This window comes from Octopus bimaculoides, chromosome 5 (assembly GCF_001194135.2).
Source record: "Octopus bimaculoides isolate UCB-OBI-ISO-001 chromosome 5, ASM119413v2, whole genome shotgun sequence".
NCBI classification, from domain to species: Eukaryota; Metazoa; Mollusca; class Cephalopoda; order Octopoda; family Octopodidae; genus Octopus; species Octopus bimaculoides.
The window spans coordinates 26,025,712-26,041,319 of record NC_068985.1 but is presented as its reverse complement, the minus strand read 5'-3'; the positions used below and the strand labels follow the sequence as shown (position 1 = coordinate 26,041,319).

At 36.1% G+C, this 15,608-nt stretch overlaps 1 protein-coding gene across 6 annotated transcripts in view; it reads right to left on the bottom strand.

Annotated features, from left to right (window-relative positions):
* The window catches only part of LOC106874951 (protein TBATA), a 22,730-nt gene extending 8,785 nt beyond the window's left edge, over positions 1-13,945 (bottom strand). The window contains exons 1-4 of one of the 6 annotated variants that reach the window (XM_014922874.2): positions 13,696-13,945; positions 4,373-4,554; positions 2,281-2,454; positions 142-413 (exon numbers count right to left, since the gene is read on the bottom strand). In XM_014922874.2, the coding sequence (XP_014778360.1) occupies positions 142-413; positions 2,281-2,454; positions 4,373-4,553 (627 nt within the window). In that variant the 5' untranslated portion in view covers position 4,554; positions 13,696-13,945. Of the gene's footprint in view, positions 1-141; positions 414-2,280; positions 2,455-4,372; positions 4,581-4,661; positions 5,389-5,755; positions 5,872-12,038; positions 12,061-13,695 lie in introns of those variants that run through there. The other 5 variants (XM_052968228.1, XM_052968227.1, XM_052968230.1 and 2 more) reach the window with 5 other exon arrangements.
* Positions 13,946-15,608: the final 1,663 nt, after the last annotated feature.

Here is a 15,608-nt window from a genome sequence, read left to right as displayed (position 1 = left end):
ATATATACATATATATATAAACTCTGCTTGCGAAGATCAAGTCAAGGCTGACCAGTGACTAACAATAACTCCTAGACCTATCAAAATATAAGAATATTTACAGAAATAATGTATTCTTCATGTTCAAAGATAGCAACTCACAGTGTTTTCTAATTCTTGTTGGTCAACTATACCTAGTGCTGGATTGGCTAATAATTCTCTTTGTCCAGTATGCATCCGATGTTTTGAGATCGCTCTAGATGGAGGCGGAATTAAACGACCGGTTTCTGAAGAATACACACAACCACTTGAATGAGATTTTCTGTCCTTTGCTTTGTTAGGAAATTGACTTTTTACATTTGTATTCTGTAATGTAAGTCCTAGCTGGTTTGTAAAGTTGTGGAATTCATCGTTCCAATCCTCCATTAAGGCTACTGTAAATGAAATGAATTTTTAAAATATAGTAACATGCACAACATATTTTAAAATATTAGATACAAGATGAGATAGGTGTGGTTGATGCTTGAGCATTTGTAAACTGATGTATGTAGAGGGTTGAAGCTCCAAGAGGACGAACAAAATATTTAGCATCTTGGGTAGGTGAGAGTAAAACAGCATGGATTACAAAGTGTAGGTAGATGGTATGATGGGTATGTAGGTAACTGGTTCAGAGGGTTTGTAGCTACAATAGAAGGGACACAGGGATGAAGCAGCATACATGTGAAACAGCAACAAATTGCTGAGTGGGTTTTAGCAAATTTTCTAATATCCTTCATGTACTTTAGGATGTGATCTAGGATATTTATGTGTACAGCAGCAGGACTCCCTTAGATAAATAAGCAGTAATTCAATGTAAGTCATGAAATCTAATCAGGGCTATATTTCCAGGCCTTAGACTTTGAGATACAGTTTTGGTTACATATTTCTGTTGACCCTGCCAGTGCTGGTGCCACATAAAAAGCATAGCATCCAGTCCACACTGTAAACTAGTTGGCATTTCGAAGGGCATCCAGCAGTAAAAATCATGCCAAAACTGATCTTGCCTGTGCTGGTGCCATGTAAAAAGCACTCAGTCCACTCTGTAGGATGGTTGGTGTTGGGAAGTGCATCCAGCTGTAAAAACCATGACAAAACAGATACTGAAGCCTAGTGCAGTCTTCTGCCTAGTCAGCTCCTGTCAAACTGTCTAACCCATGCCAGCATGGAAAATGGACATTAAATGATGATGATAAGTTATCATAAGAAATCACCAGACTCTGTGAGACATAACATTTGTTGAAATGTGAAATTTTATATAGTTCATGTGTGGGGATAATGTGTTACTCCAAGACAGCTTTCTTAATATGTGTAGTGATTGTGCCTTGGTACTGTCAGAGAAGATTAGTATGTCATACCTCCACTGGAGAATATTTCTATGATCTCTCTTTATACAGGGTGTCCCAAAAGTCACTGATGGGTTTCAATTTTTAATAGCTTCCTTAACTTTACAAATGCATGAAATTTTGATACAATATAAAGGAACATAATGGAAATTAATATGCACAAGTCAAATTTTGCAACACCATTACATCACATATGAAAAATGACATAGCCTAAATGGCGACCATTTTCAGCTTTGTATGCCTGTGCTCTTTCCAAAACTTGCACTATAACAGCATCAAGAGTTTCAGACCCCATTTCTCTGCTTTCTCTAATGATGTTCTCCTTCAGTTACACCAGTGACTCCAGTTTGTTGATGTAAACCCTCTCTTTCAGGTATCCCCACAAGAATATATATATATATATATATATATATAGTAGTGATGTATGTGGTATTAAAAGCTGTTTAGCCCCAGGCCAACCCTGATCAAGCAAACCTGTGATGAAAGGTGATCCAGCTATGACCAGTTTATCTAACCGGCTACCAAAAATGTGTAATAATATGCAAACCACTTCTTTATGATTTATATTAGCCCTCAGTATTAGTGATCTTATAAACATTGTCTCTCAGTTTGATTATATTCATAAAGTGTGATGAGGACAAGTATGTTTGGTAGGGCCCATCTGTCACCAGATTGACTTTTGGAATGCTAAAAAATCTCAATTTCTAATGTAGGCACAAAGCTATAAATTTGAAAGCTGGAAACAGTTGGTTAAATTAATCCTGAAAAGAGAAAGAAAAAGTTGATCTTAGTGTGATTAGAACTAAGAACGGATAAGCTTATAACTAACTAACACTGGGTATTTTATCTGTTATTATGTTGATTACATTAAGCTCTTCAAAACTCTAAACAATCAACAGCAAATATTGAAGGAACTTACATGGTCCATAGTTGGGTAATACTTTCTCTTTGTAAAAATGTCTTAGTCTTTTGAATCGCTCGGTGTCAGATATAAAAGAAAGAGACACTTCATTTTTATATCCTGAATCCTTTCTGGGAGAAATAGGAGGTATGTCCCAATCAAGTACTGTACATATTGGTACATCTAGCAAACCTGTAAAGATTGAAATATCATTTAGATATAGATATGAAATATGATAGTAGTCTCTCGTAGTCCGAGAAAAATGGTTCTGCAATTTCTTGCAGAACAATCTGCAAAAATGATTACATATTTATAGTGGTTAAATGTATGTGCTGTACATTAATTCACTCTCTCCATCAAATCGATGTTACTTAAGTAGGTGCATGGTGTACCACATGTCTGCTCTTGAAGTGATCAAAGAACAACATGGGATGAAGTCTTTTGTACCCCACCTGTTTCAAGAATTGAAGCCATGATCTTGTGATCCATGAGTGTAACACCCTAACCAGTAGGCTGTATGCCCTCTAGATATAAAAATATTTAATGAGTAAATAAACAGATAATAACAGCCATATCAAATAATTATGATAATGATGATAATGAACACCATCATGTCATTTTCACTCTTTTTTTCAAAGGTTTCATTAGCAAGAAAGAGCAGTGTCCATGTCCTGTACAAGCCCTTTAAAGCTGTTGAGATTGGTAGGAATAATGTTAAGTTTGAATACCTGTGAGATGACAATTACAGGGAAAGAGATAGTGGGTGGTGGGTAGCAAAGCAGGATTCCAAAGGTTTGACATTTTGAGGAGGAAGGATTTGATAGACAGGAAAAGAAACAAGGAGTGAAAACCTCTTAGATCATATGTTTTTTTTTTAATAAAAGAATTAACAAATTGGTCAGGTAACATATAGTTAATATGAGAGGAGGAGGAAGAGGAGGAGGTACTTATGACAGCCAGCATGTGTGCAAGCTTAACAGGGATTTATGCAGCTGACAAGTAAATAGATTATTTGAGAGAGAGAGAGAGAGAGAGAGAAAATATGGGTGGTAAGGGGAAGGAGTGGAGAGAGAATGGCATTGCAATTACAAAAGAATTTTATGGCCTCTCCAAAGAGTCACTCAGCAGCTTAATTTGAAATGGCCTTTCCAAAAACGTGATCAGGATTTTTATAAGAGGTAGTGATGGTAGTGTGGGTAGACTTTGGTTACACTTTATGTGACAAGTATGGCAGTGATAAAATTTCAGTACAACCTTTGCTGACATATACTTCTTTTATGCTGTAATTTATATTGTTAATGTAATTTGTTTAAGCAACTATACAGAGAAGGTGAGTAATATAAAATTAGAAGACTAGAGATCTACCTGTCTGGCAAGTGATTTGATCTGAGTCTATGTGTTGAAACTAAAGCAATTACAGCATTGAAGACATGTATTAGCCACTTAAAACATACAAAAACTGCTAACTTAATTATTATTTGGAGTCAAAATTTCCATTGCACTATCTGCAAATTGGTCACTGACAAAGTTCCAGCGCAACTAGTCTGGGATGAGTTTCTTGGTCAGTTTATTCAAGGTTTTAAATATAATTTTTTTCTCATCTGTAAATGCCAGTTATTTTGGTTGTCATCTCCTGGTGATTACAGTAGGTCTGTTGATTTGGCTTTACTCATAGGTTGAAATTCATGTACCCACACATCCTTCGGCATGTACCCACACTTTTGGCATTGAGCAGTACAGCAGAATCAGGAACTAATAACTTGAAAGAAGAGAATCTATCAATCCATGACAACAAAACAGACAAAAGGGAGATGGGTTCACATAAACTATATAAGGAAGTGAGAGAGATGGTAAATTAAGTTTATAAGCTTGTTTTGATTCCTTGTAACTATTTCACTGCTTTATATTGCAAAGACACCCAGAATTGGCATCCCTTCTACAATTGTCTTCTCACATCCCATGCACACATTAAATTTAAGCTGATCAATTAATTGAAGATTCCTTATTAAAAGTCTTATAATTAACTCTGTATCATACTCAAATATTTGTGGGTAAGAAATAATTATTCTTATTTGTAGCTGTATAGAAAAGGGAAAGATTGCAGTTTTACCTTTTATATGTTTAACTCTTTTTGGATGTGGGTTGTGTCGGGTAAAAAACGAATTCTTGCTAAGCTGTCCAAAACGATAACCTCCTCGGGATTCTGGTGGTCTGCTTGAAGAATCATAGTTAAGTAGCAGTCCACGAGGTGAAGAAACGTTTGGCAGACTTAACTCTACAAAAGGATTCATTCTGAAAAATTTAAAGCAAATAAATATCTTTTTATATCACACAATGCACTGCAAAATGTGAAGTTTACAAGATAGTGTTTTTCAACAATTCAAGTTTATTATTAATACTTTTGTTAATCTTCAGCATTCTCCTTTCCATGGCTCTTTGTGTTGCTTTTAATTTATTTTCGATGCTCTTGTTGGTAGTCTATTTTTAGATGTATATGTAATTGTAAGCAGCACACACTGGTTGAAAACCTTTCTTTTTAGACACATGAGCAAATTAACTACTGTTTTGATTGTTATTTCTAGCAACTCCTGTTGGTTTGCTTGTATCTTTTAAATATTTAATTTGCTTACAAAGTTTTTTATGTTTTTTGCTGTTTACTGTAGCTAGTTTAATGTTTTTACATGTCACACTTTCTCATTACTGTGACAGATGATGGAAGAGGCGTTGTTTTCTGATTGGCTGAAAATTCTGAAAATTATCAAAGTTTGAACACCTGTAGAAGTTTTGCAAAATTTTCTGGAATAAATGAATAAACAAATTCGGATTCAGCATTAACAGTTACATCTATATATTACTTTAAAAAATTCTTTTAAAGATTTCAACATGCAGTGACGACAACCACAAAGATCCCTGTTATCAACCCACTGTGACTTGTGACTTGTTCAGTACACTTCTTGGTATGTTAACAAGTCCTAAACATGATGTCAGACTTTGCTAGTAAATAAGCTGTTAACTTGATGCCTCTAGTTCTCTTCTCCAAATTCTTTCTCACTATGTTGCTACCAGCTTCTTTGTTTAAACAGTTTACTTAAAAGATCTTTTTTTCTGTACAAAATCATTATCACCAACTAATTAAAATTCAAACTGAATATTACTACCTTTATTAAAATTAAAAAAAAAAAAATGGAATAAATCTGTAACACTTTGTGTAGCAGGGAAAGAAAAAAATTGTTGTTTCAGACATGGTCTCTCCTTAAAGGAAAAAAAAAATCATTTCATCATAATAACATTACTAGAGATAAAGTGACAAATGTTGAATTTGTTAGATGTACAAGGAGCATTAGAAAGTTTCCTGACAACTTAAGAAGATAACAGACTTAGATCATTGGATACTATAGGAGAAGAAAAAGCCTTGAGTACTTCATAACAAACAGGAATTCAAAAAATGAAGAAGTTGAGAAAGACAGAAGGAGAAGATAATTGATCGGTTTACCAACAGGCTTCCGAAAGACTAATCCCTAAATGTGCTAAGTTGTGTATAGGATAGAAAGGCAGAGAAATCCATAATAGTCTATACCTGTTGGCAAGACTCATTACTTTGTTATCTTAACCCCCCCCACATCTCCAAGGAACTTTAAAACATAAAGATACTGTCATTCCTTATCACACAAATGAGAAATGAAATTTATGCTTCAGTTTTGAACTCTTGATCTCAAGAGCTAGTAGACTGCTATTCACTCAACTATCTTGCCTCTAAATCTCTTAAATATGTGGTATAGAAAATACTCTGAGCAAAACAAACTAAAATAATTCCTCGCACAAGTTGTCAGTTGCCATAGTACTTCAACTTTATGAGTTGTTGTTTTCTAAAAGTCAACATCTGTCGGTAGACTAAGCCTGGGTAATGCTGTCAATCTTTCAGAAGCCATGAAAACATGTTTTTAGGCTTAATGGTAAATTGAAAACATAATAAAAGAGATAATTACATACACTCTCTCACTTTCTGTTTGTATGTATGTCTGTTACTCTTTTTATCACGGACCCTCCCCCCCACCTGTGTTTCTGGAGTTGTTAATAGAGACAGTAATAAAATGAAATAAGTTAAATTTTATAGTTTATGCAGTAAGGGAAAAAAATATCATGTTTTTTTTTGCTAAAGAGAAGATTTAAAGATTAAATTTCTATGTTTTACATGAATTCCACCAAATAAAATTTTAATCTATATTTTGCATTAACAATATTTATTCATATAGCCCAATTAATTAATTGACAAACTATGAGGAATGTAGTTTATCAATTAAAATGAATGGAGGCCAAATGTAAGACCTCATCTACAGCATATCCAGCTGTAGAAACTCTGCCAAATCAGATTGGAGCCTGGTGTTGCCATCCGGTTTCACCAGTCCTCAGTCAAATCGTCCAACCCATGCTAGCATGGAAAGTGGACGTTAAACGATGATGATGATGATATATATATATATATATATATATATATATATATATATATATATATACAGGGTGCAATGGATAAATTGTCATCATTTTATATTTTTAATTTCACCCATGCACATTGTTTGGTTTTGATTTTGTTGACTACACAGTATAGTAGGGTCAGTTGGGTACCATCTGTGACAAAAACAGCACCATGATGCAATTCACTCTTCCAGAAATTTGGAAATGACATCTTGTACTGTTTGACATTTGTGCCGGAAGCTCCAATACGAACATTTCAGAGTGTTGGGCATCAATCTGAGTGACTAAAACATGTACCGAAAGTGGTAAGAATCAAACATCCAGTCAATATCATGGTGTTTAGAGTGATCACTAGTGATGGTGACGTTATGCCTCCATTCATCTTCCCACGTGGCCTCAGACTCAACACAGAGCCCTACATCAAGTGCCTGGAGTAGGTAGAGCTACCCTGGGTCAAGAGGGTGAGTGCTGGAAGAACCTATGTCTCTGCATCATGCCACACAAGACTCTGTGCCATGCCACATAAGCAGGAGAACCAGTCATGGCTGTCAGACAATTTCTGCAACCCCATCACCCATAACATCTGACCACCTAACTCCCTGGACTGCAACCTCCTTGATTATTATGTGTGGGGCACAGTTGAGCGAGAAACCAACCAAACTTCTTGTAACACCAAAGATGAACTGAAGGCAAGAATTATAGCGGCATTCATCAATTTAAATAAGGAAACCATCAAGAAGAGTTGCAGGAGATTCCAAAGTCATCTGGAGGCCGTGGTTGAAGCCAATGGCTATTTTATTGAATAAATTTACTCTTTAGTATTTCAAGTTATTTTCATGTAATTTTGATAAATATATCTGTTAAAATGAGATGTCAGTATTATTTTTATTTTTGCACCCAGTGTAAACTATGGATACATAAGAGATGCAGTGGTATTGCAGATAGATTAACAGAAAGTGTAGTCTTTGTATGTGGCAGATGTGCAGGAACAATAAGCACTAAGAGCACACAGGAATTAGATTCATCTTTTCTTCATGCATTATGCTTGTTTCCCCACCCAAAACCTGCAGCCCAACATCACTTGGTTGTCTCTCTCTCCTCTCCTTTCCTTGCCAATTGTATAAATGCTATCCAGTTGCCTCCCCCTATACACCTGTGGTTCACCACCCACTGCATTCCTTCCTTTCCATCTCTTTCTCTTTTGTCCTTTTGTGAACTCCCTACTCAAACACCCTGGGCAATCCTCAGTCATTCCATTTACATTCATCTCCTTGTATCTTGAGAGTATGCCCTGGCATATCACTGCCATCTCCTTTGCTCTGTTTCTCTCCCTCACTCTCTCGCTTGCCCTTTCTGTCTGTCTGTCTGTCTGTCTGTCTGTCTGTCTCTCTCTCTCTCTGTCTCTTTCTCTCCCTCCCACTGACTGGGGTAACCATTTCTACAACAAGATACTTGTTTCTATTTCTCTATCATAGTTTAACCTCATATCACCTGGCACAAAGCTATATCACTCAATATCTCTCCCTCTATCAACTGTGAAATCTTTGTCTTGCAAATTACTTGGTGACCTCACCAACGCTTCTGCCATGTAAACAAAAGTACCAAGTACACTTTGTAAAGTGGTTGGCAGTAGGAAGTGCATCCAGCTGTACAAACCATGCCAAAGCAGATAGTAGAGTTTAGTATAGTCCTCTGGCTTACTAGCTTCTGTGAAACTGTCCAGCCTATGCCAGCATGGAAAGCAAGTGTTAAATGATGATGAGGAGGAGGAGGATAATGATTCACCATGCTTGCCATGGGTCAGACAGAATTTGCTGAGGGGTGTTTTCTATTGCTGGATGCTCTTTCTGTCAACAACACTCACCTGTTACCATGTAAGGTAATATTCCCCATGAACTAGACATGTTTTCATGGAAGATTGGAAACAAATTTTCTGTTCACCCCTAAATATTTATAATTGTATATAAATTCATTAGTTACTATAATTTATTAGTTTCTTTTGCATATTCTTAGTTTATGTATGTGTATGCAAATATAGTATTGGTATATCCCATTTATGTTCATTAGAAATTAAATAAATAAAGAATTTTGACATGTACGAATATTTATTTCCCCCCACTGTGTATATATATATATATATATATATATATATATAGGTAAAAAATTAAGGAGTACATTCGTTACATAAATAATATTTTCAGGATTAAATAAAAATACAACAAACGGAAAATATGACCTACCCCTATATATATGATTAAAAAACATGTAGTAAATAAATGAACACATACTAAATACACAGGCAGACAGAAAACATTAGTCAAATGCAATTTCAGCCATTATCGATAATATTGCTTCCACTCTGGAGGCACCTACAAGAAACTTGCCGGGAATCGGACCTAAACATAATAAAATGAAATGGGTTTGAGATGAGACCATTAGTGGATGGATGAGGAACAAAATAATAAACAGAATAAAGGCTTAGGGTTCCACAAAGACAACAATTAACAATGATAATACATATACAACGTAAAACCTTGGGGCTGCAAGACAAGACAAGAATGGATAACACAAAGGAGAAATGAAAACTGTCCTAAAGGAGTACAGACAGGAGGGTAGAGTGAGAAGCTCAGAAAATCATGTCCACTATGATTGAAGGCAACATGAAAAAGAATGACACCACCTTAGGTCATCATGGGTCAGGAGTGAGTAGACAAATGAAAGAAGGATACTCAACACCTTTACTGGGAGTTACATGTATGGATCAAAACAGTTTGATTCAAACTCTTTAGTGTTCTGATTTTCAAACATGGTGCTAATCTTTGGCCATTGGAGTTTGAACGAGAGGATGGTTGAAGAGAGTCAATGTTTATTATGGATGTTAGCCTGCGATTGGTCGAGAAAGGTCATGTGGTATTACAGTTTGATGTTGGTATTTCAGCGACAACAATTACTTTGAAAATACTGCATGGTTAAAAGGAAATTGACTGCATGGTTCATATATCCACACACGCACACATACAGTGTGCAGGTGTATATGCACATGCATGCACACTCATGTACACACATATACTTGTGTGGTTATGTACAAGGGGTGAGGGTATGTGGGTAGACAGGCACGAAGAAGTGTTGGAGATTGTTTGATTTGCGGTGCTGTTCATGGGGGCTAGTTGGTGACAGGGATCTTGGTGCAGGTGGGGGCAGCTGGTACTAAGGAGGCATATACAGGTTGTTGATGGCCAGTGGCTTGAAATTTACCAGAAGAGTATACCTTTGGTAACAGCAATAGGACAGATCGTATTTCTTGTTGATGGATACTGCGGGCTGGTAGATGATATGCAGTTTTTCATGGAGGCAGAGCTGACAATTAGGGGCCTCAGCTGAATATGGTGACATCCTGTTGACAATAGTCCACTTGATGCTGGGTGTTTCATCTCGGAGGTCACGGAGTCTCCAGAGAAAGCGCGACAGAGAAGTGGAGTTCTCTCTATCCCTGGATCTGAAAGAATGTATGTGCTGGGAGTACCTTTCCTTGAAGTTATTGGCTGTCATACCCGTATAGTGCCTAGTGATGCCATCGGATGGTGCAAGGGTGGCTCTGCATACTACAGCCCTCGAGAGGCAGGATCCTTCTAGAGGACAGGTAGTGGGATTTCGGTTATTGCAGGTTGGGGTTGAGGGTTGTGTGGGTGCATTTTTATGCCTGTTGATGTGTGCAATGTTGTCTAAGCAGGAGTAGCTCACCTTAACATTATGGGGATTGAAGAGTTTGTAATACTTATGGCCTTTGGGGAAATGTTTCTTAATTAACAATAGGAAACTCCTGGTTATGTTGATAGAAACTTCTAGGTTAAATGGGAGGTTAGATCAGATAATTTTCCTTTTCCTAATTCTCTTGGGGCAAGGAGAGGGGTTTGGGGATCGTCCACATATGTGAGCTTCTCAGAAAATCTGCTCCTAGCCAAAGCATCATTATAGTGGGGTGGGAGCAGTTCCATTAAAGATTTCCCTATTGGAAGAGAGTTTAGATTCCCAATTGCTAATGTCTGAAATCAGGTTTCTAATTACAAGGGTTGATTTCCTGTTCACCATGCAGTAATTTCCAAGTAATTGTTGTCGCTGAAATACCAACATCAAACTGTGACATTGCGTGACCTTTCTCGACCAATGGCTGAAGATGAATACCATGCATGAAACTCAGAGTACTAAGGAGTTTCAAGCATGATGCTAATCTTCAGCCATATATATATAGTGTAAAACACGCATGGTAGTGCCATGCAAAAGCACCTATGAAGTGTTGTGTAAAAGCATCCAGTACACTCTGAAAAGTGGTTGGCATTAGGAAGGGCATTGAGCTGTAGAAACCATGCCAAATCCAATTGAAGTCTGGTGCAGCTTGCCAGCTCTGGTCAAAGTGTCCAATCCATGCCTTTGAGCCCATTCTCTTTGACAGAAAGCTTTGAAAAGAAAAAAAAAATGGAGAGAGAGAGAGAAAAGAGACAAAAATGGAGAGAAAAGAATTTGTAGGGATTAACAGTTCAATATTTATATACATATAATATGCATATATATATATATATATATATATATATATATATATATATATATATATATATATATATATATATATACACATACATATGTATACAATATATTCAGTTTCTGTCAACCAAATCCACTCACAAGTCTCTGGATAGCTGAGGGTTATAGTAGAAGACACTTGCCCACGGTGCCATACAGTGGGACTGAACGTGAAACCATGTGACTAGGAAACAAACTTCTTGCTACACAGCTACATGTGTCTGTTCACATACACATACACACACAATGTAATATAATATTATATTACATTATGTTATATATTAAATTATATTATATATACACTTTCACCAATACACATGCATACGTGTCATAACTTATAATTTGTATTTTGTTTATTTGTATGTATTGAACTAAATTGTGCTTTTGCAATAAGGACTGTTTGTTTCCCTTGATAAAAGAGAAAGTAATCGTCATCTTCATTATAATAATAGATTAATGAATTTTACTATAGAGAAAGTAAAGAATTGGCCAAAGAAAGCAAATATACTTCTTTGGGAAAATATTTTGTCAGGGAATTCAGTTCTCTTCATTTTAATCTGTCAGTAACAGCATTTTTTAAAAAACAAATTACTACTGTTCTAAGACTTTTGTTCACCTGTTTTCCAGGATAGAAATCATGTGTATGAATATTATTAGGTATATGACATCTCTAAAAAGTTTGGAAAATGAAAAGTATATCAAGATTTCATTAAAAATATATTTACCTCATCAACGTGGAGGCGCAATGGCCCAGTGGTTAGGGCAGCGGACTCGCGGTCATAGGATCACGGTTTCGATTCCCAGACTGGCGTTGTGAGTGTTTATTGAGCGAAAACACCTAAAGCTCCACGAGGCTCCAGCAGGGGATGGTGGTGAACCCTGCTGTACTCTTTCACCACAACTTTCTCTCACTCTTTCTTCCTGTTTCTGTTGTGCTTGTAATTCAACGGACCACACTGTGTCACACTGTGTCATGCTGAATATCCCCGAGAACTACGTTAAGGGTACACGTGTCTGTGGAGTGCTCAGCCACTTGTACGTTAATTTCACGAGCAGACTGTACCATTGATCGAATCAACTGGAACCCTCGACGTCGTAAGCGACGGAGTGCCAACAACAACAACAACCTCATCAACATAAAGCAAACTGTGACAATGAAACAAGCAGCTTGTTAGAGTTTTCAGAACAGCATGCAAACCTAGTTTCAAATTTAGCCATAGCTAACTGATAATTTTCTCCATCTAAGGTCAATAAAACAAGTTCTAGTTGTATGCTGGAATAGGTGATGTAGAGCGTTTATAGATCAATAACATTTGTTGATATTGAAGAATTTAACAAGAATTATTGAAATGAAAATGCTTCAGTCACCTTTAATTACATTGTTTTTGTTTAACATGATTAAAAGCAAGTCAGTATAGTCAAGTCTATACTTCTCTAACATTATTTATTACAGCTGGAAATCACAGATACAAGAGGCATGTGAAATGATACTGAAAATTGAACCTGCATTGCAGACTCAACTTGTTAGGAGCTTACTACCACTCTATGACACTCATACTAATTCCAGTTTCCTGACAACATGAACAACAACACCAACTTCTCTTGTATATGCTGACTATCTTCTCAAGGCAGAAGGATATATGTTTTGAAGACTTTAAGAGTGATGTTTTGACCGGATCACCCAACTTATATTTGGTAATGAGAAACCCTATGAAAATATAAACTCCAATAAATAGTTTTGAGTGTCACCATCTTTGACTGTAGATGTGTTGGGTTGAGAGTGACCATCACGGAGCAGTTAATGAATATCATTCATATGGAGAACAAAGCAACTTCAATCTTATCTACAGAGAACCTGAATGTAAGTAGCAGGAGTGTCATGGAAATGAAAAATGTTTCACAAATGTGAACATCTGAAATAGATTTAATGAAAATGAGGATTTATTCTCTGAAAGAAGGATGGTGACACTACACAAAAGACAACAGATGTTCAACCAATTACTTCTATGTATTTCAAACAGTTCTATGTAGTTGAACTGTCCAATCAAAATTTCTTCAATGATACCCTATATAACATTGAAAATGGGAACCATATATCTTGAATTATAAATTTCAGAACAGCATGCCTACATTAAAATCCAGATGATCATCTTTAAAAATGCCAATCAGTTATTTTGTTCAAGCAACTATCTTTGCACCACCAATACTCAAGGCATGCTGACTGTAGGTGTAAAACAATAATATAGATAATGGTGAAATATAAAACAATATGAGATAAGTGAGTTCATGATAAGCAAAAACCTGAATTTGAAAAATATGAAAATAATGGAAAAATTTAAAATTATAACATAGAAAAAAAGAAATTATTTTGAAGTCATTTACCTTTATCTTATACAGCATTAAATATTCCCTTACTGATGACAATTTAGGGCTATGCCAGGTAGGAAATGGCAAGCAGAGAATAAATAAACACAAGGTTACTGAAGCTACTTATGTATTCACATGCACTGTCAGAATTTAAGATAAGTTGTGTTGTTAGAATTGAGCTCCGAGGGAGATAAAAGCTTCAGTTGATATGAAAAAACGGAATGGAACATGTGTAGCAAACTAGTGGCTGGAAGTTTTTGTTGCTAAGGATACATACTTGTTATGTGTTATACTATGTATTATAGTTGATACCTTTCACTCTAAATGTTTTATTCATATTCTGAAATGAAAATCTGATTTTACTTCTTTCAGCTACTTTAGTTATAATTATAGAAGGATTAAAAGGGGAAATTAACAGGAATGTGGGACCATACAAAACTGAAAGATTCATTATCATTAAGGTGACAATTTAATAATAATAAAATGTGTATAAAATAAGTAAATCTTCCTTCTCATAATAGACAGTGACACTTTGAATAGCATGATGAAACTTTAGAAAAATAGAAGATATCACAAATATAGAAAAAAACTTAAAGAGAATAGTTTAAGGTTATCTCAGGGGTTTAATTAGCCTCAGTAGAATATGAAAGAGTTAATGAAATCATTATTAATGTTAATGAAAAACAACAAAAGATCTGCATTACTAAGTTCTTTTGTAATCTAATTCATAGCTAGGTTGACTATGGTATCAAGAGATCAAGTATATTGACCAAGGGAGCAGTACACTTCCAATAATGACATGTAAGTTGATAGTTTAACACATTATCCATTCATAGTCCCTTATCTAAGCTATCATTAATATTAATACATTACAAGAGGTAGTTAAGTGTTTAAAACAGTAGAATACTGGATTAAGTAATATTTAGTTGTGTTCTGAACTCCAGCCCCTTTACAGGATCAATTTTATTTTATCACACTGGGTTTGATAAAAACAAAGGCTCCTAAGGGGCCTTTGTTTTTATACTGGAAGAGATTCAGCCAGAAATTTCTCTCTCTTATCAATTTATGGGTTTCTAAAGAAGTTAGAAATCATTATTATGATAAGATCAAAAGGACTAAGAATAAACACTTTTCTTTTCAGCCAAGACCTTATCAAGTCCTTGTAATATCATTTTGAGAGTAAAGTGAGGGTGGAAGTGAGGTTTATTGAATAATGAACAAGAGTGATGGTGTGGTCTGGGTAGATGGATGGACCTCTTCTGAGTACATACATACAAGCCAGAAAACACAGCTAAGAGATGGCACTTGCCTTTTGTACTTAAGGTAATTCAGGAGCATGGGTTCCATATGGAGCATCGATTCTGTATGGAGCATGGGTTCTGCATGCTTTAAGTGACAACAGCAAAATTCAATGAGCCACAATCTCTGCTGGTTTGCTTGCTCGTTACCGCTCAACTCATCGACACAAGCAATGATTTCTTTACCGAATCGTTACTGGCGACGAAAATTGGTGCCTGTACATCAGTATGAAGCAGTGTAAGGAATGGCTTAGCCCCAGTAAACAAGTGACACCGTACGTGAAACAAGATCTTCATCCGCGTAAAACGATGTTGTGCATATGGTGGGACTGGGAAGGGTTTATCCATTACGAATTGCTTGAACAGAACCAAATAGTTCAACAGATGGAACGACTCAACATGGCTATTCAAGAGAAAAGACCTAATTGGCAGCATGGAGTTCTTCTGTTGCACGACAACGTCTGCCCTCATATCGCCAATATGACCAAGGAAGCCATTCAAACACATGGCTGGGAAGTGCTGCCACACCCACCATACTCTCCTAATTTGGCACCAACAGATTTCCACCTCTTTCGATCTTTTTCAAATGCTATATACAGAGTTTCGTTCAATACTGATGCAGAATTGAGA